The sequence below is a fragment of the Carassius gibelio genome, chromosome B12 (assembly GCF_023724105.1).
Source record: "Carassius gibelio isolate Cgi1373 ecotype wild population from Czech Republic chromosome B12, carGib1.2-hapl.c, whole genome shotgun sequence".
NCBI lineage: Eukaryota > Metazoa > Chordata > Actinopteri > Cypriniformes > Cyprinidae > Carassius > Carassius gibelio.
In genome coordinates, this window is record NC_068407.1 from 4520750 (window position 1) to 4545652 (window position 24903).

A 24903-nucleotide genomic window follows, 5' to 3' on the forward strand; every position below is an offset into this window, starting at 1 on the left:
ACTGGACGAATCTGAATGAATCATTTTGGTGAATGAACTGAAAATGAACGAATCTCTAGAAAGAATCATAATTTCCACCACTAATTAGTGCTGCAACGACGCGTCGACATCATCGTTTACGTCGACTACAAAATACATTGACGCGTGTGAAATGCGTGAACGCGTCACACTGTTTACATCTCGCATAATGGCATACTGCGAATAATAGAATGCAACTTTCTTCACAAACCGAGACCACTGTTATTAAAAGTATGAGAATACTTTAAACAGAGGACAAATAAAATGGCTCTTTGTTCCCTTTGCAAAACCGATATGGTGTACCACGGCAGCACAACTGCGATGAGCGAGCACCTCAGAGAAAACATCTAGGCGCTCTCCGGTGTCTCCATGCAGTTTAACTGGTTACCCTGTGATCTGGTGACCAACTTCCTGGTTCAGGTCCGATATTCTTGCGCTGCGGCATTCTGAAAAGTTGAGATATTTTCAACTCGATGCGGTGCGGACGCGCTGAAAAAAATAAAAAAAAATAAAAAATAAAATAATAAATAAATAAGTAAATAAATAAATAAATATATATGTTATACATATATTTTCTGCTCTGTTTTCCCCCGCATGTCCAGCGAGCACAAGTTTGTCAGCAGACGCAGTAAATATTTATTCGTTTCCACTGCCCGTCCAGCGAGCACCAGTCTCTCAGCGGACGCAGCAAATATTTATCCGTTTCCACTGCCCGTCCAGCGAGCACGAGTCTCTCAGCGGACGCAGTAAATATTTATTCGTTTCCACTGTCCGTCCAGCGAGCACGAGTCTCTCAGCGGACGCAGTAAATATTTATTCGTTTCCACTGCCCGTCCAGCGAGCACCAGTCTCTCAGCGGACGCAGTAAATATTTATTCGTTTCCACTGTCCGTCCAGCGAGCACGAGTCTCTCAGCGGACGCAGCAAATATTTATTCGTTTCCACTGCCCGTCCAGCGAGCACCAGTCTCTCAGCGGACGCAGTAAATATTTATTCGTTTCCACTGTCCGTCCAGCGAGCACGAGTCTCTCAGCGGACGCAGCAAATATTTATTCGTTTCCACTGCCCGTCCAGCGAGCACCAGTCTCTCAGCGGACGCAGTCAATATTTATTCGTTTCCACTGTCCGTCCAGCGAGCACCAGTCTCTCAGCGGACGCAGTAAATATTTATTCGTTTCCACTGTCCGTCCAGCGAGCACTAGTCTCTCAGCGGACGCAGCAAATATTTATTCGTTTCCACTGCCCGTCCAGCGAGCACCAGTCTCTCAGCGGACGCAGTCAATATTTATCCGTTTCCACCGTCCGTCCAGCGAGCACCAGTCTCTCAGCGGACGCAGTAAATATTTATTCGTTTCCACTGTCCGTCCAGCGAGCACCAGTCTCTCAGCGGACGCAGCAAATATTTATTCGTTTCCACTGCCCGTCCAGCGAGCACCAGTCTCTCAGCGGACGCAGTAAATATTTATTCGTTTCCACTGTCCGTCCAGCGAGCACCAGTCTCTCAGCGGACGCAGTAAATATTTATTCGTTTCCACTGTCCGTCCAGCGAGCACCAGTCTCTCAGCGGACGCAGTAAATATTATCCGTTTCGACTGCCCGTCCAGCGAGCACCAGTCTCTCAGCGGACGCAGCAAATATTTATTCGTTTCCACTGTCCGTCCAGCGAGCACCAGTCTCTCAGCGGACGCAGTAAATATTATCCGTTTCCACTGTCCGTCCAGCGAGCACCAGTCTCTCAGCGGACGCAGTAAATATTTATTCGTTTCCACTGTCCGTCCAGCGAGCACCAGTCTCTCAGCGGACGCAGTAAATATTTATCCGTTTCCACTGCCCGTCCAGCGAGCACCAGTCTCTCAGCGGACGCAGTAAATATTTATTCGTTTCCACTGTCCGTCCAGCGAGCACCAGTCTCTCAGCGGACGCAGTAAATATTGATCCGTTTCCACTGTCCGTCCAGCGAGCACAAATCTCTCAGCGGACGCAGTAAATATCTATTTTCATTATTATTTTTCTTTCCTCTGTCTGTCCAGCTAGCCTCAGTCTCCCAGCGGACGCAGAAAATACCTATGTCTCTATCAGTCCGCGAGCACTAGTCTCACAGCGGACTCAATAACCCTATTTTTCCTCTGTTTGTCCAGTGGGCCTCAGTCTCCTAGCCTGGTAATACCAGACTCTGTCTACGAAGCAAAGTGAAGTAGCAGAGTCTGCAATGGCATAATAGAGAAGTGTTTTCTCTCTCGCTAGGGGGCACTTGTTTGAAGTTTAAAATCATTGGTTACCCGTAAGCCAATCAGATACGTTTAGTTATGACGTATGTTATGCGCCTGTACAGCCGCATCGAAGCACAGACATCATGCATCGAACTCAAATCTATGATTGAACTTCCACTGTAAATCTGTTGTTAAACACTCTTCTTGTTCTGGCTTCAGTTTGAAAAAGAGTTGAATGTTCTCCATAACAAAGCGAATTGCATCCCGTGTCTCGTTTCCCATTTCCGCGGTCGTTTCAGTTTTCGATTTCTCTAACCTACAATTTAAAACTCTGTGCTTAGCATCTACGTCACGGCTCTCAGCCCGCCCTCTGCTCGTTGATTGGCCCGGCTGTTTCCAGACCGGTGGCAAACCGAAAGCTCTGACGCTGTATCAGACTGAGTACAGAAGCGAAATAAAATTGAGCGGAAGTAGGAAGTCTGTCGTAGTCAGGCTATCAGTCTCCCAGCGGACACCGTAAATACCTATTTTTCCTCTGCCTGTCCAGCGAGCACTAGTCTCTCAGCGGACGCAGTATGCATCCATCTCTTCCTGTTCTTCGTCCAGCAAGCCCATTCTTCAAGCGGACGCAGGGACATAATTCGTCTCCCATATCTGTCCAGCGAGCCTCAGTCTCCCAGCGGATGCAGTAATATCTATTAGTTTCCCCTGCCTGTCCAGCGAGCACTAGTCTCCCAGCGGACACAGAAATATCTATTGGTGTCCCATGTCTGTCCAGCGATCGCTAGTCTCTCAGCGGACGCAGTAAATACCTATTCATTTCCTCTACCCGTCCAGCGAGCCTCAGTCTCCCAGTGGACGCAGGAATATAATTTGTTTCCTCTATCTGTCCAGCTAGCCTCAGCCTCCCAGAGGACACATTACGCATCTAATCAATATATCATTACACCTCGCAGGCAGACGGTGGAGCTTGTCTTCCCGACATCGTAACCGCTTCTTCCTCAACTATTAACCAACAGGACCTGCCTGCTCCTCTACTTCTGCCAGAAGCATTGCGAGATCTCCTGGTCAACGACCATACTTCTAAAAACGTCAGCCCGCCAAATCTCTGCGTTTTGGGGGGTTCGTAGTCCGGCGGCTGTCCTTTTGCTCTCTTGTTTTGGGGGGAGTACTCTGGGTTCGGGCCACTTCCCGAGCTCGGAGCCCTCCACCCGGACAGCACGCCAAATACGCATAAACTTACGGTATTAATATACGTAGATGTGAACTCGTGAAATGCTGTTTTATAACAAAGTTCGGGAGGAACAGTCGCAGTTCATTAACCTGATTAACACAAGTGGAGACCAATCAGTAATCAACTCATGACAAGGTATAAATGACAGCAGAACCTATCTCTGTTCATTGACCGTTTTCAGCATCCCTCCTCCACCCCATTTCTCCTCACTTATAGATCCATCTACTCTTACCACAACCGGGGGGAGTACTCTGGGTTCGGGCCACTTCCCGAGCTCGGAGCCCTCCACCCGGACAGCACGCCAAATACGCATAAACTTACGGTATTAATATACGTAGATGTGAACTCGTGAACTCTCAGCACACACAACATATCATTAACTTTGTTCAAATACTTAATGAAACATAATGTGTTCACATGAATACATGTATAGAGTCTATTTTAGTTTTATGTAAACTAATGTGATTTGTTGTTGAAATGTAATGAATGTATACTACTCAGAAATTTTCCCAGTTTTATTTTCAGTTGACACGGTCATCTTCATTTTAGAACTAGCATATCTGTGAACTGCCACGTGCTCGCAGTTAGCATCCCATGCTAATAATCTAAAAATGGCCGACTGTTTTCCAATTATTCAGGCTGACTGATGCATTGGTCCATCGCTTTTTATTATGGCCTTTCATATCAGGATATGAGCAGATACTTCACTTCTGCTCAAGATGGAAGTACTCAGACCTTATTTTTTTCCCCTCATTTCCTTTTCAAGCACCTGTGCAATAATTGACATCCAATTACCTTTCGTTTCATTTGAAGGATGAAGTGCGAGAAATCAAATACAGGAGTCAATACACTGGAAACGGCATTGTGATATCAAAGGCAGGACATTGCCATGCTGGATATTGTATTATTTTTTTAAGTGGTTTTCCATAATTAGCTTTTTTGATGAATAATGCTCTTGATATTAAAGACGCTGCCTTTGATTTTGAAATCTCTTCCACACCGTGCAGCTCGAAATGGTGGTAATTTCAAACTTTCCTTGCTGACAAAAGAAAGAGTGAAAGTTTTTTCATTTATTCACCCTCATGTCTTTCCGACCCCATATTACTTTCATTATTCCTCTGACATTCTGCCTTAGACCTTCTTTTGTTATTTATGAAAGTAATAATAATACAGGGTTGGAATGACACCAGAGAGAGTAAATGACTTCCCTTTTAAAACAAGTTGAGAGTAAAAGTTGCTCTACAAACCTTTTTCAGGGATTGTCCAGAAGGAATACATTGACATATAAATAGGACGTTAGCTAGTCGTGTCCGTGTTCCTTCAACAAGGAAGTTCTGCTGAATCAGATAGGGGTGTAAATATGAATGACTGCTGATTTAACGCATGGTGAACGTCCGTTCGGATGAGTCAGTTCTGGTCACTGTCATGGCCGATAGCTAGCTGGCACATATCATCCCCAGGCCGACGGCAGCCACGACGATGTCTGGCACTGTGTCAGAGCACGTCTGTCAAACGCTGCCCAACTCAAGCAGATGGTGACACTAGAAAACACTGGAAAAATCTGCTGTGTCTATGGCAAAACGGCAACTGTTTTTTTTATCTACTGATGTAGGCACTTGTACTTGAAATTAAAGTCTGCTTGTATTTGTAGTAGAGTTATTAGTCTGAATGTTTGTATGCACTATTTAAGAGTTTTAACACATGCATGCTTTGTCATTTGCTCACTCTTACCATTTGTTTTGTGTTTGTCTATAGATATGGGGAGTTTCGAGGAAGGGGAACGGTCCCAAGCCATATCCCAAGGAGAAGGAGCCGTAATACCAGCGCCTCACATTCGCTGTTTCCCTCAACCACAGGTTACCTGGTTCAGAGACGGCCGCAAAATCCCTCCCAGCAGTCGAATGTAAGTTTGTGAATCTGTTGGGTTTCTTTTTCAGCTTATTCCGCCTTTATTGTGTCTTGTGCCTTATTCATTCTCCATGTACTGTTGATACGTGATTGTTTTTGAGGGATCTTTGTAACTATACATTTAGTCCAGAGATACACACGGTGTGTTTTATTGCTTCCAGGTGTGTTTCTGAATGTGTGTGTGAGCTTGTGGAGGTGTTTGTTTGTTGTCATATAAGCATTTATTGACTTGCTGGCATGAGTGCTCTCTAAAACCCAGATAAGTTATGAGAAGCTCAGTTGTTTTCCAGATATCAAATGCTAAACATCTGCAGAGCAAAAGCATCTACAGTCCTGCAGTCTATCTATTGATCGTTCATTTGTTTCATTTTTTCTGTTTCATTCATTTTTTGAATTTATTGTTTGCCCCAGAAAAGTGTCTCTCTGTCTGTATATCTATCTATGTCTGTCTGTCTGTCTTTGTCTGTCCATTCGTCATTTGTTTGCTCATGAATTTTGACTGAATTAATGCTTTAATCAGACATTGCAGTTTCTAATTTTTTTCGGTTTCTTCTTTTTCTTCTTTTTTTGTCTTCCTCACACTCTGTCTGCCTTCCCATTTTCTCCTTTCAGCGCTCTCATACATTTTGCTTGCTCATGAACATCAGTTTCTAGCTCTGAGCCAAGGTTACCTCGTGCAAATGAGTGGAGCAGATACCATTTATTCCAGGAAAATCGTTTAATTGAATTTTAATCAGGCCATTGGCACCTCTGTCGCAGTTTCAAAGACTCTGTGAAAAATGGAAATAAGCGTAACATTGACCGAGACGCCCATGGAGGACTGCTAGTCTGTCTGAGAGCGTCCTGCCGCTTCTGACTCCGTCTGCTCTAGATTGGTGAATTCTAATCTCTCGCTCTTTATTTTCGTCAGATTGTACTCATTTTGGTGGCCCCTCGTTTCGCTGAAAACTAGCTGTGCAGCCCAAGGGTCACGAAATAGAGAGTTTTCAGAAGCACAGGGCTTTCTCCCTCACTTCTCATCCGCTCTCTGTCGCTTTTCCCTCTAATCATGCAATCACACAGCCCAGAAGAGAGCAGGATAATCAATGCCTGGGAGAGAGCCGCATTTCTCCATTTTTACCTCACAACCCTGCCTCCCTTCAGCCACTTTGAGATTCTAGCACACAGGAGCACTGCAGTGGATGATAAAATGACATTTTCTAGCACTTCGCTTTTGAGTCGCCTACAGTGCTAATTTGTGTTAACAGTGCTGTTGACATTTTGCCAAATTATGTTAAGTTTATGTTACATAGAACGATTGAATTATACAACAAGCATTCTTATTTTAAAAGACAACACAAATCAGTATTTGCAATTTCTGTGCCCACATGATTAAATAAGGAGTGAGTGAAATGTCTTAGACTATTATATTTTTGCAGTAGCACTACTATATAAAGATAGACACTTTGGTTTGTTCTAAACCTCCAACTTTAATTGTTAAACATCTATACTTTGGCCTGAAGCAAAATGCTTTTGCATGCATTTTTTTTTTTTTTTTTTTTTTTACTAAACCATACATTGACATAACATAATGTTTATTTGGAGACTCAATACATCAAAAATGATTTTGTACAGCTGATAGCAAAGCTTTTATACCTGATTCACTAGAGGAATTCAATGCAAATCAGATGACAGCACAGACATTGCATAAAAAAAAAAAAATGTGCTAATTTGCAAACCATAATTCTCCATTTTACGGAGTACTAGGTTGTGAAAGATTCAACAGGTTTTAATCTTGCATACTATGCTGAGACTGAACAGCGTTATTACATCAGTGCAGTCCAAGCAATGTGCATTTGGATGTATGCCCAATTAAAAGGCTTTCTACATCATTTGATCATCATTAAGTGATTTATTGCTGCAGTAATCAATAGAGTATGTAAACAAACAGGCTCTCTTAAATGAAATTCCAGTTATTGCTTTTCGTGGAAGGTAATAGTTTAATGTTATTTTCCGCAATGGCATTTATAATTTGCCCTACAAAAGAAACACATTTATTCATATTGCAGTTTTATGCCGTTCATATAGATGTCCGTGATACAGCAGTGGTTTTAATGAATGTGTGAGAGATGAGAACAGTTATAGGAACTCAAAAAACCATTTAACTCACTCAGAACACTTCATCTTGTGTGTTTAGCCACTGAAGCCTGGCCAACATTTGCCCATCGACCAAATTATTATTGTTTTTTTTCTTTCTTTCTTTTTCTCATGTCGGGCAAGAAGAAAATGAACAGATTTTGTTGTAAATTGAGCTGTAGATTGGTAAAGCTTGTCCAGCAGAAGTAGCATTCTTTCTCTCTCCATGCTCCCCTGACTCTAGTTTCCCCTTGATGAGACAATTTCTTGCTGAGATGCTGCAACTGGGACTCTCACTTCTCCATCCCGGATCTGCAGCTGCTCCTGTTGGCTGTGCTGCTCTCAGGGAAGCTTGATGCCATTGTCACTTCAAACTGTAATCATTTGTCAGCTTTTTCTATAGTGGTTTACATCATTTTTTTTTTTTTTTCATTTGTTGATTCATTCAGTTGTTCTGTCTGTCTGACTGTCTTTCTGTATTTCTGTCTTTCTTTCTTTCCGACCGACATTCATCCATCGTCTTGTCGTTCTGTCAGTCTATATGTCTATCTCTGTCTGTCTGTGTTCAGATGTTGTATTGTTTGTTCTCTATCTATCTCTGTCTGTCTGTCTGCCATTTCCATAAAGGGACCCATCTGATGTCTCCTTTACCATCAATCAGTGTGTCCCACAGCAGCCTTGCGTATCGAAGAAGGCACCCTCCCTTCATGACTTTCCTGCCTACAGGGAGTGAGAGAGCGGTTTGAAAGCAGTCGTTTAACTGCAATAGCCATTAGTCTTTCATTATTGAATAGGAATGCAATTGAAAGGCCCTTTTCCACTGACTGCTTTTGATTTGTTGTGTTATTTGGGAGAGCTAATGTTGTGTATAATCAGAACCTCGAATAGTAAACACATTCCAGGAGCTGTGCCACTCCAAGCGAGTGTTAAAGGAAAGGTGCTATTCTGTTTTCCATTTAGATTTCGTCCCTTTTCATTCCGACCTATTCCACTAAAGAATTGGGTTTAGATAAGAGGCCAATAGTCCTCAGCGTGTGGATGACTGTTACTCATTCGACACACTCCTCTTTGAGTTTACTGTTTCCAACAGGATACCCTTAAACGTGTGTTTGTTGAGGTTTCGGGCAGCTATTGTGACACACGCCAGTACAAACCAGTCCCTCTGTAATGACAGAGGATTCACAGTGTGACAGGACAGGTGATGGTATGCAGACATGCCTCTGAACAAAGAGGATATGTTTATGCATTTGCAAGCTTCATTCAGTGTGTCCTGCAGTTTATAATCACAGGTTTGAGTCGGTTTTATCCCCCATTGGCATAAGTGCATTAAGTGCGATTGCATATTTTGGTCCAAGCTATTACACAATCCCTTTAAACACAGTAATCAGCATATTTAGAATAAACTCACAGTCTATTCTCTTCTCTTCTGGGAATATAGGAAGTGCTTGCTAGTAATTAATTTCAAAGGTCGGGTAAGTTATTTTTCAAAAATGTTTTAGAAAACTGATTCGGGCTGAGTAGCAAAACAAACTTGTAGCCAATCAGCAGTAAGGGGCGTGTCTACTCATGATGTCAAGGCATTAGCCGAGCAGAGTGACAGTAAGATAGAGATGGCGGATAAAAAACGAAAGAGGAAAATATCTGCAGAACAAAAAGAAGGCTTAAAGGGTTAGTTCACCCAAAAATGAAAATGATGTCATTAATGACTCACCCTCATGTCGTTCCAAACCCGTATGACCTCCGTTTATCTTTGGAACACAGATATTTTAAATTTAGTATGAGAGCTCTCAGTCCCTCCATTGAAGCTGTGTGTATGGTCTGCTGTCCATTTTCCAGAAAGGTAAGAAAAACATCATCAAAGAAGTCCATGTGACATCAGAGGGGTCAGAAGCATCGAAAATACATTTTGGTCCAAAAATAACAAAAATGTCTATTCAGCATTGTCTTCTCTTCCGGGTCTGTTGTGAGTGCGACTGCTGTGACTGTTGACATACGTCGCTACTGACGTGTTTTCTGGTGTGCTCAATAACAAAGATAACACGTCATCAGCGTCAATGCAGCGTCGTGAAGGTGCTCACAACAGACCCGGAAGAGAAGACAATGCTGAATATAGTTGTAATTTTTCTTATTTTTGGGTCAAAATGTATTTTCGATGCCTGAAAAAATTCTAACTGACCCTCTTATGTCACATGGACTAATTTAATGTTTTTCTTACCTTTCTGGACATGGACAGTATACCGTACATACATTTTCAATTCCGGGACAGAAAGCGTTCAGACTAAATCTAAAATATCTTAATTAAACTGTGTTCTGAAGATGAACGGATGTCTTATGGGTTTTGGAACGACATGAGGGTGAGTCATTAATGACATAACTTGTCTGAACTAACCCTTTAAGGCAATAAGTAGGATTTGTGTAAATATTGGATCAGCTTTTCAGCGCAGAGCGTGAGGCTTGCTTTGTTTCTTCTCGATAGGTGAGTAACACCATGTCTGTGCTGCAACTGTTTAAGTCAGTCTAGTAGTACACTGGACACAACAAAGCGCTGAAGTTTGTGTCAATATGTCATAATACGCAGCAGCAGTTTTCTGTCTGAGGTTTACTGTGTCGCACCGTGCTGCATCCAGTGTAGACCATAGATGCGCATATATATATATATATATATATGGTGTTGGCAGCATCACTGATTATAATACAAGTTCTACAGTATTTTGTCATGCCATACCACTTGCGTCTGGTATAACATTGGTTTTGCTTTGTTTCACAAAACGAATCGTTGCCTGAGTTTCATACACTTGTGTGGGGTGGAGCTTTAAAAATAAGGGCGAGACCCTTTTGGGGTAGGGGTTTGTTTGTTTTGGTGATATCAACATTGACTACCAGAAATCACTTACTCCACCTTTAATATATTTGCACAGCAAATTAATCAACCGGTTCATTCCCTTTGACGACAGCAAACAAGAGCGCAAAATACAGGTCATAAAGAATCTTTAACCATCTGTATATGGTTGTATTTGCATTTCTAAAAATAATTTGTTTTCTCCCTACAAAAATATTTCACAACCCTTAGGCATGCATTTTCAGAAGGTGTGTAAGTATAACATAAATTCAACCATCTGCACCTGCAGATGCACTGTGGTGATGTTAGCAAAATGTTGTGGAAAATCTTAAAATGTGTTAAAAACGCATACACAATCGGAATATGATTAATATTTTATATTCACTTTTCTATTATTTGTGCATGGTCAGTAAAGGAGTTTTTTTTTTTTTTTTTTTTACTGAATCCTACAGTAAATAGATTCATACAATCATTCCAGACCAGACGTCAAAAGTCATAGAGGCCAAACACATCTGATCCAAACTAGCATTGCATATGTATTTCACTGACATATAAGGCTTCCAGCAGTTTCAGCAGGGACGGTTATGCTAAACTCTTAGGACACATGGTCTGGCTCAGGTTCCTGTTAGTGGGTGGTAAAATTTAGGTTTTATTTGAGTCCTGAATATATTTGACTAGTGTCAGAAAGGATTTCCATTCAGCAGACACTGATGGCACCAGAGGGGCTACTTCTGGTTTTCTACAGCATAAAACTTGAAATATCAGCTCCAGCAGTAGCATTAGCTTGTGTATGCTAGACAGGTGTTGTTCGCGTAAGTGTGCACAACATGTTCTTCGACTCCCGGTTTTCCATTCCTGGGCATTTCCCTGGAAAAATCAAGCATATTCTTTCTGTCAGTTTTATTTGACCACCTGTATTCCGCTTGTGCTGTGTGTATGCGCTGGATCTGTTTGTGTGTGTCCTGTCAGTATTTGTAAGTGTTCCCAGATATATTTACCATGACTGTGTGCGTGTGATATTCGCTCGAGATCCTATTCCCTCTAAAGGGACCGTGGCTTGTGCCGTGCGTATTTGTCTAAGTGTAATAGAGGTCATCGACTGCGGACTCCGCTGCTCCCTGGAGGGTGCTGAAAGAGCACTGCACTGACAAATGCCATTCCACTTGCTATTGTGTACATATAACTGTTATAGTGGTTCAACAAACACGTTTGAACACAGGCGAAGACAAGCTTTGTTTTGGGCTGCCTTGCTGACTGCTTGCTAAATGAAATGAACCTCGTGAATGCAAATCTCAACTCAGTTGTTTAAAGTAGAATTTGATTGTTAGCATGTTGCTAAGCTAACAGTGAATAGGATCATATAGGGTTTATTTAGCATTAAAAACCATTTAGTTGTACACTTGAATATTTATACACCATAAAGCATACTGTTTTGGTTAAAAATTATTTTATGTGAGAGAAAAGACCACAGACCACGGGGTGCTACGAGAGACGTGAAACCAGCACAGCACAGCTTCTTTCTTACTCAGACGATAGTCAAATATACTGTACAGTTTAAGCAGTTATTATGCTAAACATTTTATGGTATAATGACATGACTCACCCGGCAGAATCAAGCATTCGAGAGAACTGTATATTAAGCATGAAAATGTTTGCACACATAGGATATTTTTTTATTATTTTTTTTTTGTCAGTATTAAATGACTAAGACTAAGACTAGATCAAAAATGCCTGCCAAAATTAACACTGGTTTGAACGAGCCGTTTTAGGGGGGCATTGCTTAACTTTGATAAAGAATATCTCTTTGGATTTGAGACTTTACTCTTTGCAACTTTATAGATCTTCTTTATGCACCAAGAGCTTGTAAAACTCCAAAAAAGGAAGTTAAAATTGAAATTGCATCATATGACCCCTTTAATGATTCATCTGATGCATTTATGATAATTAATGCTTTCTTCTTTTTGGAACAACCTGCATTAAAGAGTGAACTCGTGTCGCCTTATAATGCCGCCCAGGTTTGGCGCTCATAACATTTTGGATCTGATTTACAGACTCAGTGTTTTATGCACACATGTACTGTGAGAATTTTCCCAGAATGGCATCATTTGGCAGACTTGCAGCAAGTAAATGCATTAAATAACTTTGATGAGAAAACAATTCAACAGTGATACTAATTTCTCAGCTCTGTGATTCAACAAGAAACAGTCACTGATCACTGATTTCATGAAATCTTTTCACACAAATACGTAAGAATAGAACTTGTTTCAGTGATACCAGGGTATTGTACATGGTTGTAAGGATGTTGCTATGCAGATAATAAGGTTTATGATTTTCAGTGAATCATAATGTCTATATGATTTTCTGGTATTGTGTAAATGTCTTTCTTCTGTAAGCCATCTGTACCACAAACATGTTTGTTAAAATCTATAAAAATATAAAAGTATAAAAAGAAATACCAGAAATCCAGTTTCATTATAGGGTTTCTTGAATATTTTTTTCTTATATTGCATCATAATTCCTGACATTTTAGATACAAATGTCAGATTTCCTGATGGGCGTCTGGGTTACATGTTCTTTGGCATTTCTAAATTCATAATGTACCTCTGTCATATGTTGCCATCACTAATTTTATATCCATCTGTGCTTTCAGAAACATGTATATGTGCTATATTTTATTGTGTGTGTGAGTCATGTGCGATAATGTTTGTTCATGACCTTTATCACGTGTGCACTGTCGGTCAGGAATTCGGTATCGTATTTTTTAGCAGTGTAAATCATATTTTATTATGTGTGTGTGAATGTGTAAAAAAAAGGAAATAACAATGTATGTGCAATTATGCATATATAAATTTGTAAGTGTGTGTGTGCGTTCTTGACTGCCTCATTAGCTGCTCGGTCTGCTAGCTGTGTCTTTATTCTCGTTTTATGTGTTCAGGTTTAGGGATTCACCTGAGATTAATTTGCAGTCTTAGGCCGCTCGCTGTCCCTCTTCCAATCCATAATTCAGCAGCAGTGTGGCTCTCTCCCTGACACCTGCCGCACCAGGACCCAGGCAGAGTGAAATATTCACTACAGATCATCACACCACAGCCGTTCGCCCTTATTAACCAGCCCCTTATCCATCTGGAACGCTACATCGTGGGCTGAAAACGGGAGAAATCGGAGACCAAGTGTGTGCATGAGGAGATATTAAAATCAATCATCCGCTCTTATGTCATCCCTCTATGTTGAGCTGCTCTAATCATACAGCAGTCATTAATCATTTCAGGAGGTTGATGTAATATCCTGTGACAGCCGTCTGCGCTTGAGCGTAATGTCTTTATCGTGCTGTTGTTAAGGTTTATCTTCAGGCAAAGTGTAGGAATAGGATGAGGCTTTTTAATAAAGCAGACTGTGCTTTTGAAATTGTTAGCATAATATTGCTTATCAATTCAGTAAATGCAATCTCAATTTCAATATTTTATGTGTTTTATCTTTACTGAAAGTGCTGAAGTGTTTGGATCGGTGTAATGAGGGCTTTAGGACTAAATTCATTTTAAATATGCAGATACTCATGAATATTTGAATTGGAGTTGTTTTGTTGATGATTTGGTTTGCTAAAAGCTGTTCTGCAACAGTCTGTGCACACCGTTTATATTATTGGTTACTTTTTTTTTGGTTTCATTGCTGATTTTATTGATGGGAATATGCATAATGGAAGGAAAGATGTTCCAGGTAGTCAAACTGGGCTCGAACGCATGTCAGCTTCACAAGTACTTCAGCTCAATGTTTTTTGAGTGTTTACTAAAACTATCAAAAATATTTTGGTTAATTAAAATAAAGCCGAAAAATCAACTGAAATAAAATGAAATAAAGTACCATCTTTACTGTCAATGCCAATTTTTAACATACAGTAGATGTGAAAATCGCAATTATTGAACACTTTGAAATACAGACCTAAGGCATTTCAAAAAATGAAAATGTTAAAAGTTCGAGAAATTTGAGTTTACTGCTAAGAAAATGTACTGTAATAAACATATATTTTTATATAAAATATTTTTCAAAATATTTTGGAATCTATCTAATCCATCAAATCAAAGCCACGTCTAACTAAGCTGTATTCCAAATTTGAAGTTGATATCATAAAATTGCTGTTCCTGTGAGATTTTATTCAGGCACTTTACCAAAATAACCAAGGGTTTGGGTAGGTAGGTATGTATGCATTTAGTTAATTATATTTTAAAACTTCAGTATCAGCAATAGTTATAATTACTGCATGTTGTTGCTTTATGTATACGGACATAACAGATTCGGGTGTTGTATAAAAATACACTGTACAATCATGCATGCTATAGTATTCTTACAATCATAAAGCCAAGAGAGAATGAAAGATAAGCAAAAGATCTCTCAGTTTTGCCTCAAAATATGCTGACTTTATCAGTGAGCATCTGCAGTCTTGTTGCGATAGTGGCTCTGGGGCTCCGACACACATTTGGTATTCTTACAGTGAGATGGACAGATTCCTATTAGCATTCCGCACCCTGGAGGACTCGGGTCGGGGGAACGTGGGTGCCAGCTCAAAGACTGTTGGGTGTGTGAGACGGGTCGAGGGCAGCCACGCAGAACGAACAATTCTTCCTCAATTGTCCAACACATAGTCATAATGAGAAAACATTGATTGTAAACAAAGGAGGCACGGTAATTGGGACTCCATGGGGTAAGTGTCAGGACTCGACCCAGTGGACCGCAATGGGGCTCTCGGATAAAAATGGCTGCTTATTCAAAGTGAGATGCGTGAATGTACTGCTAAAGAGAAAGTAGTGTTACACGTACAACAAGTTGTTTTATTTTATTGCCCCTTTACAAATTATGTCAACTTTGTTGTATAATATATATATTACATGTTCATGTCAAGTCTTTTATTTATCATATATTTCAAAGTACTTAAATTTAATAATGGTTTAATTAAACAATGGAAAATGGCTGTGAAAATGGATAATGGTAGTAGTATTTCTGTTTTTATGGTGAAAAAAATAAAAAAAATCTTCCATCGTAGCAGCTGCTTTTGCATGTTGCCAGAAGTGGTTTATGTGATATTTATGGAGCAGTGTCATTTCATGGAGTTGTTGATCTGAAGGGGAAATGACAGATGGAGAAATTAAGTTTCTTTGTTCATTATGTCTGAATGAGTCTTTGTGTCAGTGACTGAGGGGGAAAAACAACTAAAAAAGAACCATTCTGAATTCTATCATGTTTTTAAAGACATTATTCTTTGTGTATATGAATAGGCATAATGAGATGGCAGTGAATTAGTACTCCACAGTGGCTTTTGAAACATCCGTGGGGATTTTTTTCATGTAAATATCAGCTTTTCAAGCGGAGCACTGAACATTTGGTGTGTAGTGTGTTGTGATGATATAGATGCAGCGTTATAAATCAGTGCTTGAGTGTGATGTCTGACAGCGGGAGATTTTTGACCGTGATTCTGCTTGTTGTTTTCTCACAGAGCTATTACTCTGGACAATACGCTGGTCATCCTGTCCACCGTGGCCCCAGATGCTGGAAGATACTACGTACAAGCTGTAAATGACAAGAACGGCGAAAACAAGACTGGCCAGCCCATAACACTGTCTGTGGAAAGTAAGTCAGCAGAGATGTAGAATTTACGCTTGGATGTCCTCCTGTGGGCTAAAATGTATTATCATTTTTACAAATGATTATATCACAGGTGCCAACTACTGTAGTAAAACTAGGGATTTGCATATATTAAAATTTGGACCAATAATTTTCATGTTATTGGCAATATTGTTTTTGAAAATATAAAAAAAAAATTATTTAAAATTTAATTAGGAAAGAATTTTATACAATAATTCAATTCTAAATTTGTTTATAGTAAAATAAATAAATGCACACTCACACATTACATTTTTTTTTTATAAACAAATGTATTTATATAAAAAAACACTAGAACCTACTAAAAACTATGTTTGAAAGTTAGAATGGATATATTGCTCGTTCCTATCTGCGATGAAAATAAATTTAATCGATGTTTCAGTTTAAGGTTGTATATTTTTTTTTTTATTAACATATATATATATATATATATATATATATATATATATATAAAACACATTTTTGCTAATATTACAATAAATGTATGTATTTATTAACTTTAATACTGTAACACTTGAAAGTTCAAATACATATGCATATATTTCTGTTCTCAATTCCTCGTGTTCAAATGCAAAAGAATGGAATTAACCCTGTAAATATAACAAAGTTTTGAATCTTGCCTTTCTGTTTTAGACAACATGCTGATTATATGAACATATAAATCTGTGAACAACAGGCTATAGACAAATACATATTAGCCTTCTGTCTGTGACAGTGCTTTTTTTCACTCTCGCAGCATCTGCAGCGAGAATATTAACAGTTATGGATTGTATTTTGTGAGAGTTTCAGTATATCAGATTCTCCCAGCAAACCAGGATATGATATTTTTGAGTCTAATACAGGAGGAACTAAAGAATGGTGCAGAGACAGCGAGAAGATTAGAGATCGTGGGTGGTGTGTGTGTGTGTAGAGGGCAGTTCTTTCCAGAAGCTGTAGTTGAATATCAGTGCTTTGCAGAGACTGTCTCTGACAGAGCTCCACACACACACACACACACATAACTGCCCTGAGAGCAGAGATATAAGTTCCTCTTCCAAACTCAAACCTGTCACACTTGCTGTAACACATACAATATATCGGCTGGCACTTCCTACATCAGGACACACTCACACCTGAAGATGACAGATCGGAGTTCTATTAAAAACACTCACTCGATAATGTCCTTTACCTGTGTGTCATAACAGACTCGCTCAAGCTCTCATCATTTTCTCATTCTCACATTTCTCTTCTGCTGTAGATGTTGGTGGTCCCGCAGACCCCATCGCTCCCACCATTGTCATCCCGCCGAGGAACACCAGCGTCATCTCCGGCACCTCTGAGGTCACCATGGAGTGTGTGGCCAATGCTAGGTGACCGACCTCTGATTCCTTCACAGTTTGAATGAAAGGAAAATGACTTTAATTATGGTGATTACGAGGCGAGCGGTGAATTGAAATCTGTCACAATTCTGTCTGTTTTTATTCGATTTCTCACCACTTTTCTGCAATTATTTCATGTGACGTACAGACTCCATTGAAGCTTATTCTTATGTTTTTTTGGTGTTTATGAACTACATTTTTACGATTTTTTTTTTTTTTTTAAGAAAATGCTAAAGTAATATATGAATGTTCTGGAGTTGACAGAATCCATGACATGCTATTAATTACAAAAGACAAAAACTGTATACAGCTTTTAAAATAGTGTTTACAAAGTGCTTCAAATACACAGATATTTACATAGCAGTTTCACATTTTGATGGATGGAGAAAAACAAAATAAGAGCACATGGAAATAAAAGGAACAAGCAAGCATTTGCATAATTCAATAAATTATGTTTAACAATAATCTTTTTCAACACCATTTTAATTCTCTGTCAGGCCACTAATAAAGCTGAGCATCAGCTGGAAGAAGGACGGTGTTCCGGTGAGGAGTGGACTGAGTGATTTTAACCGTAGACTGACGGTGTTGAGTCCAGTGGTCAGTGATTCTGGCTTCTACGAGTGTGAAGCTGTCCTCCGCAGCAGCAGCGTTCCCTCTGTCAGTGCTGGAGCGTACCTACATGTGCTCGGTAATACACAATTACACACCAGTTTTTTCTTAGTGTAAATAAATCCACAAGTTCATTCGAAATCCATGAATGGCATGTTTTGTGCCATATTCTTTCTTTCTGTGGCAGTTTATAAAATGTATTTCCCCCTAAAGTGCATTGCGTAGATTTTACAAGTTGCTTTTGGAACTGTACTTTTGAGACTTTAATTGAAATCCCCTCTGTTTTGATCAGCTATCCTCACCATGCTTTTGTTCATTATAGCAGGAGATTGAATACAAAAAAAGTGCTGATATACAAATGTTCCACTGTAAAAATAAATAAATAAATCATGTTCAGACTAATATTCTGCTCGTTATAATCAGTGTGCTGAGTCAACCTCTTCAATTCAGCACAAAAATCTATATTCACTGAGCAACAGTGGACATGCTGAAGCTAATGAGCATGTGCAGAAGAAAAGAAGCCAAATTAACTGAAAATACTGTAAAAAGACATCGCAGCAAAGCTTCACTTGGGTGACATTTCAGTCATACATTGTGCCTGTAGCTCTAATAAATTTTTAATGAGTACTTTTTAGAAAGGATGCATTTAAAAATACATTAGAAAAATGTGACGAGTCACTATATACAGTGTATGTCCCCTTTAGGGCCATTTTTCTATCTATACCTCTATGGAAATGTTCTGTTATCAGAGTGAAATCAAAAAGCCTGAATATGATGTTTTCAAAAATCCAACAGCAGTCCTGTTTATTTGAAAAATGTTCAAGCTTGCTTGCTGTGTTGTCTGTCTGTGGTGTTTTTCTCTCAAGTGCACATGTGGAGGTCACAACCCTCTCTCTCTCTCTCTCTTCCTCTTTCTTTCCCGCAGAACCGCCTCAGTTTGTGAAGGAACCAGAAAAACACATCACAGCTGAGATGGAAAAAGTAGTGGACATTCCCTGCCAGGCCAGAGGTGAGACACCTTCTGACATCTCATCCTAATGAGGTTTTTCAAGCATCAAGTCATTTTTCTGACAGCAGCATGCTGCACAACCCACCCACTGTTAATCAGAAAAGACTCACACAAACATTACATATTTTAGATATAATATTTTTTCAATTAGTTTAATATTTAATAAATTATGAATTATTAAAACAGTAAATGACATAAAATAACATTAAATAATATATTATAAACATTAAATATAATCATTTAAGAATTATACATGCAATGTGTATTAAAATAATATATATATATATATATATATATATATATGTATGTATGTATATATGTATATATGTATATATGTATATATATATATATATATATATATATATATATATATATATGTATGTATGTATGTATGTATGTATGTATGTATGTATGTATGTATGTATGTATGTATGTATGTATGTATGTATGTATGTATGTATGTATGTATGTATATATATATATATATATATATATATATATATATATATATATATATATATATATTAAATTGATACATACATTTACAAAAATAAAATAAACAAAGATATTACAATTGTTCAATTTTTATTCAGTTGTATGTATTAAGAAATAAATAAAAAAATTAATAGTTAATAGATAAATTAATCAGAATAAACCTAGTACATAAAGGACTATATATATATATATATATATATATATATATATATATATATATATATATATATATATATATATATATATATATATATATATATATATATATATATATATATATATATATATATATATATATATATATATTTTTTTTTTTTTTTTTTGTGTGTTTGTGTGTTTATTGTTTATTAACTCATGTATTAATGTTTAATAAATTATTTATTAATTACTACATAAGTTAAAATTGAAAAAATTATAATATCTTTATCTTTATAAATTGATTTATAATGTAATATACTATATATTTACAATACGTTAATAAACATTTTAATCTATATTTCATATATTATTATTACATTATTATATTTATTATGTATAATATTTTATTGTTTAATTCATATTATTTTATATATCATATTATCCCGTATTTTCTTAATTCAATTGGTTTTCTTTACATATATGCCTGTTCGTCTCAGGTGTGCCTCAGCCTGATATCGTGTGGTACAAGGATGCAGTACCCATAAGCCCCGTGAAGACCCCACGCTACAGAGTCCTGGCAGGAGGTAGTCTCCAGGTTAACGGTCTTCTGCCCGATGACACCGGAATGTTCCAGTGCTTCGCCCGCAACCAGGCCGGAGAGGTGCAGACCAACACCTACCTCGCCGTTACGAGTGAGTTCATCCGTCTATCCCTCTCTACACCTTTCCTCTCTGCCTCGCATGCTCTCATACACTAATGCAAAAATACATGTGCACATTTATTTCCTCTGCCTCTCTCTCCGTCTGTCTCTTTCTCTCGCAATCAGAAAGGCTTTGAATCCCACACCAACAATGGCTTTCTGTCTTTCTTTCTTCCAGTCTTCGTTCTCTCTCGTGTCGCTGATGTGCTTTTTGTCGGCATGCTAAAGCTGCGATTAATACCCCGTTGTGAGGAAGAGTTGTGAGGAGGAGAGAGACCGACAGAGAGACAGGGAGAGATAAAGAGGGCTTTTATAGAGGACTGACTGAGCTTATCTTGCCGCTCAGAGACACATAGAGCTCTCTGAAACACTAAACACCAGAGCTAGCCGCTGTTTACCTCTGCTTACTGCTCATGGATATGGACAATTCTGAAGTTAAAGGGGTAGTTTATCCAAAATGAAAATCTTGCCATGTCGTTCCAAACCTGTATGACTTGCTTTCTTCTGTGAAACACAAAAGGTGATATTTTGGGGAACTGATTTTGCCCAAACAATGGAAGTCAGTGGGGTGCAAAACAATCAAATATGTGAGCCTGGATCACAAAACCAGTCTGAAGAATCGCGGGTATATTTGTATATTTAAACTTGTACGTTGTATTATCGAGTTTTCTTTTACGCCAAAAATCTTTAGGTTATTAAGTAAAATGAAGATATTTAGCAAATTTCCAACCATAAATATATCAAAATGTATTTGTTTATAAATAATATATAGTGCTAAGGACTTAATCTGGACAACTTTTAAGGTGATTTTCTCAATATTTATTTTATTTTTTTATTTTTTTATTTTTTATTTTTTATTTATTTTTTTTTTGCACCCTCAGATTCCAGATTTTCAAACAGATGAATCTCAGCCAAATATTGTCCCAGCCTAACAAACCATACATCAATGGAAAGCATATTTATTCAAATTTTTTTTTTTTTTGAGGGGGTCCATACAGGTTAGGAATGAAATGAGGGTGAATCAGTAATGACACAATTACATTTTTTTTAGGTGAACTATTCCTTAAGTATTTTTACCCGATCTGGAAATTGCGAGGAACTGTTTATTCGCCCACCTCCAAAATCCCAATTTAACTTACTTGTCTACATTTCCCAGTGAATTGTTTTGTCTTTCTTTTTTTTTCTGTTGTTGAACTTTTTGTTTCAGACCTGCTTTCATGCTTTTGTTTTCTTTACTTGTTTGGTTTTTCAGCCGGGCTTTGATCCACGGGAATGGAGTTTTGTGTGATTTCCCAGCTCTTGCGAGTGCAAGGTGTTTGAACTTGCGTGTGACGTTGTACGTCTCTGTTTCTCATGCAGTTGCTGTGCTTCTCTCGCAGGCATAGCACCGAACATCACGGCAGGGCCTTCCGACAGCACTGTGATTGACGGCATGTCAGTTATCCTGCACTGTGAGACCTCAGGAGCACCCCGTCCTGCCATCACCTGGCAGAAAGGTGAAGAACACATCCTTCATTGTCTCCACTCACACATTTGAGAGGAACAACTACAGAATGTCAGCTCCCAGGCTGCACTTCACCTCGGAGCCTCTCTGTTACTCTGTTTTACCAGCTCTGGCTGGTTATTTTCTGCCACTCTATTGCAGAGTCACATTTAAAAATATTTGACATAGGCTACAATTATGCAAATAGAGATAAAAAAAAGATATTGTATGTATGTACAATACAGTTTGAGGTCATGCCGGAGCAGAAGGATACTTTAAATGATTAATTCACCCAAAAAGGAAAATTCTGTCATTGTTTACTCACCCGTCTGTTTTTCCGAATCCACATGTCATTTCCTGTGGAACACAAAAGAATTGTCTTGGTCCCTCTTGTCCACACATTTATAATGAATTGGAATCAAGGCTATATGACTCCTCACCATTTTTGAAGCCATGCTCTGATACCATAAAACAGCTTTTTGCGATCAGTTAACTCAAATTTAAGTCATTTTATCCATTGAAAAAAATCTTCCTGGCTCTTTTGGTATAGACATATCTGATTAGTAAACAAATAATTCAGTTGAGTCAGAGCTTTTCAATGAATCAGTTGCAGCTCACTGGAAGGGAACATTCAGTTCGGCATAACTCAAAATTGCAGGCAGTTTCTCACACAAAACTAAAGCATGACTTCAGAAGACTTGGAATATAGCACATGAGTCATATTGACCACCTTTATTATAGTTTTATAGTGCCTTTGTGTCCTTTCTGAAGCTTGAATACCTCACTCAATATCCTTCTCACAGTATTGACTGAATTTTTGATTTCCCTTATAAAATAATCCTCTGAAAAAGTGATTTTGTGTTCTTTCATTTTTTTGTTTTGAAACTCTATTGTGAATGGAGATCTTGTAGCCTTAAACTAGGTGGTTGAATAAAGATGTCTTTTAAAAATATTAATATAATATACTATATTATAGTATAGTATAATATAATATAGTATAATATAATATAATATAATCAATTTTAATATTATAATATATTTTCATTTATGAAATCATAATATTGAATTACATAAATAATAAAAAATGGCTTAAGTTTTTACTATAGGTTTATAAATATGATTTAATATATATTTTTTCTCTCTTTTTCTTTTAAATAAGCTTTATTTTTTGTTATGCTTGTATACTTGGTTTCTTTTATATTGGTTTATATAAACCAAATTGCATGATATGGATTAAGACCGTAACAAAAATGACACTTATGTATATATGTATGTCTGGGTATGTTCTCCACAGGGGAACGAGTGCTGGCAAGCGGTTCGGTTCAGCTCCCACGGTTCACTCTCCTGGAGTCAGGAAGTTTACTCATAAGCCCCTCCCACTTATCGGACGCCGGCACCTACACCTGCATGGCCAGCAACTCCCGAGGCATAGACGAGGCCTCAGCCGACCTCGTGGTCTGGGGTGAGTGAGCGTGTGCGTGTTTTGAAGTGTATAGATCACAGACTTTGTACTTTAGGATGTCCATGCTTAAGTGCGTTTGCATGTTCGTGTAATACACCTGTGTATGTACTGATTTGCATTTCCTTTGTTTTATCAAACAGCACGTACACGCATCACTAATCCTCCTCAGGATCAGAGTGTCATCAAAGGAACAAAAGCCACCATGACCTGCGGTGTGACACATGACCCCAGTGTCTCAGTCAGGTGCGCCCACATACATTTGACTGCAAATAATTGTAGTAAACACAAAAGCTTAGCATTTTTTTAAACTACTTTTATGCTAATGCAACCATGTGGGTGGAGAAAAATAACATTATTTAGCTAGATGTTTACATTTTTTGAAAAAAATTAAATGTTTTATGAATGCTTTGTAAGGCATTACTTTGCAGTTGCTAAGGAATTTTAGTGCATTGCTTTGCAGTCCTGAGGTGTCTTTAATATTATTTAGTCCCTAAATACTCTAATTTTAGGTTTAAAAAGCAAAATCAGACTTCCAACTTGATATTTTATTGTATTTACATAGTAGTTAAAGTAATGATTCATCAGCGTTCTAATATGGGTTGCTACTGTGTTGTTTTTTTGGTGATTTTGGTTCTGGGTCATTGCTTGGCCACTACTAGGTGGATTCTAGTTAATGATACACCGATCATGATTTTCATTGGCTGATTCAGATTTTTTTACAAGCTAATTGCCCGATACCGATCCTGAGTTTTTCTCTTTGTTTGAGCAAATTTATATGTTGCTTATTTGTTCTATAACAACTAAACTATGGCTGCATGATAAATCGCATGCAATTTTTAATGCACATTTAATGTGCACCCCTAAACTAAACTGCAAAATATCTGTAGAGATTTGAAATTAGAGGCAACCATTGCATTTTCATCACTATCCAAACTAAAATGTAACACACATGTAGCACAAGCACTTTTTTAAAATGAGATACTTTTATAATAATTGCATAATTTCACGCTTTAAAGCAAAAACAGAGTTTTGTGAAGCTATGCTACAACAGCAATAAAGTGTTTCCTTGGTTGCTGCTGTAAACTAAGCAGCGCTGCACTTATAAACATGCTTTTACACAAAACAATTGATTGGCTTATGTTAATTCACGTTAGCACGCTAGGTGGAGCTAACCAACAATGCATTTTTCCTCAAATATGTTTCATGTATATGGATTTAAGATCGTCCACTGCTTATTAATATACAGCCAATGATGGCGCTTGGTGTGAATAACCCAATAATTATCTATTGTTTTGATTCAAAAGTGTCATGTTTTTGCATTCAGTGTGAAAAGACAATAACAGGCATTATACGGAGACAAGAGGAATAGAAAATGCCTGAAGACAGTCAGATCTCTTCAGTTATACATTCATGTAACTCCTCATCCCCACATCAATGGAGCACCTAAGAATGTGTTCGAAGGAATATCTCACATCCAACTTGGAATGGAAGTACTTGGAGTTTGAGCACTAGTGATATTGATGCATGCCTTAGCAGTATCATAGTCTGCCATGTTTCACGCCAAATCAAATTCTGATGGATAAAATCGTCTAGCGTTAATGATGCCGCACCAGCGTGAAATCATGAGCCATTACATTATCTCAACATTTACAACCCCCATACAGTTCCCCAGA

At 38.3% G+C, this 24903-nt stretch overlaps 2 protein-coding genes across 7 annotated transcripts in view; one reads left to right on the plus strand and one right to left on the minus strand.

Moving 5' to 3' along the window:
• The window catches only part of LOC127969218 (60S ribosomal protein L38), a 607983-nt gene that overhangs the window by 403555 nt on the left and 179525 nt on the right, over window positions 1-24903 (minus strand). The window lies entirely within an intron of this gene.
• Window positions 1-24903, plus strand: part of sdk2b (sidekick cell adhesion molecule 2b) — a 273590-nt gene that overhangs the window by 205407 nt on the left and 43280 nt on the right. For all 6 annotated transcript variants that reach the window (XM_052571019.1, XM_052571022.1, XM_052571021.1 and 3 more), the window contains exons 4-12: window positions 5218-5365; window positions 15810-15943; window positions 17214-17325; window positions 17832-18022; window positions 18869-18952; window positions 20083-20277; window positions 21665-21781; window positions 23063-23230; window positions 23371-23473. In XM_052571019.1, the coding sequence (XP_052426979.1) occupies window positions 5218-5365; window positions 15810-15943; window positions 17214-17325; window positions 17832-18022; window positions 18869-18952; window positions 20083-20277; window positions 21665-21781; window positions 23063-23230; window positions 23371-23473 (1252 nt within the window). The remainder of the gene's footprint in view (window positions 1-5217; window positions 5366-15809; window positions 15944-17213; window positions 17326-17831; window positions 18023-18868; window positions 18953-20082; window positions 20278-21664; window positions 21782-23062; window positions 23231-23370; window positions 23474-24903) is intronic.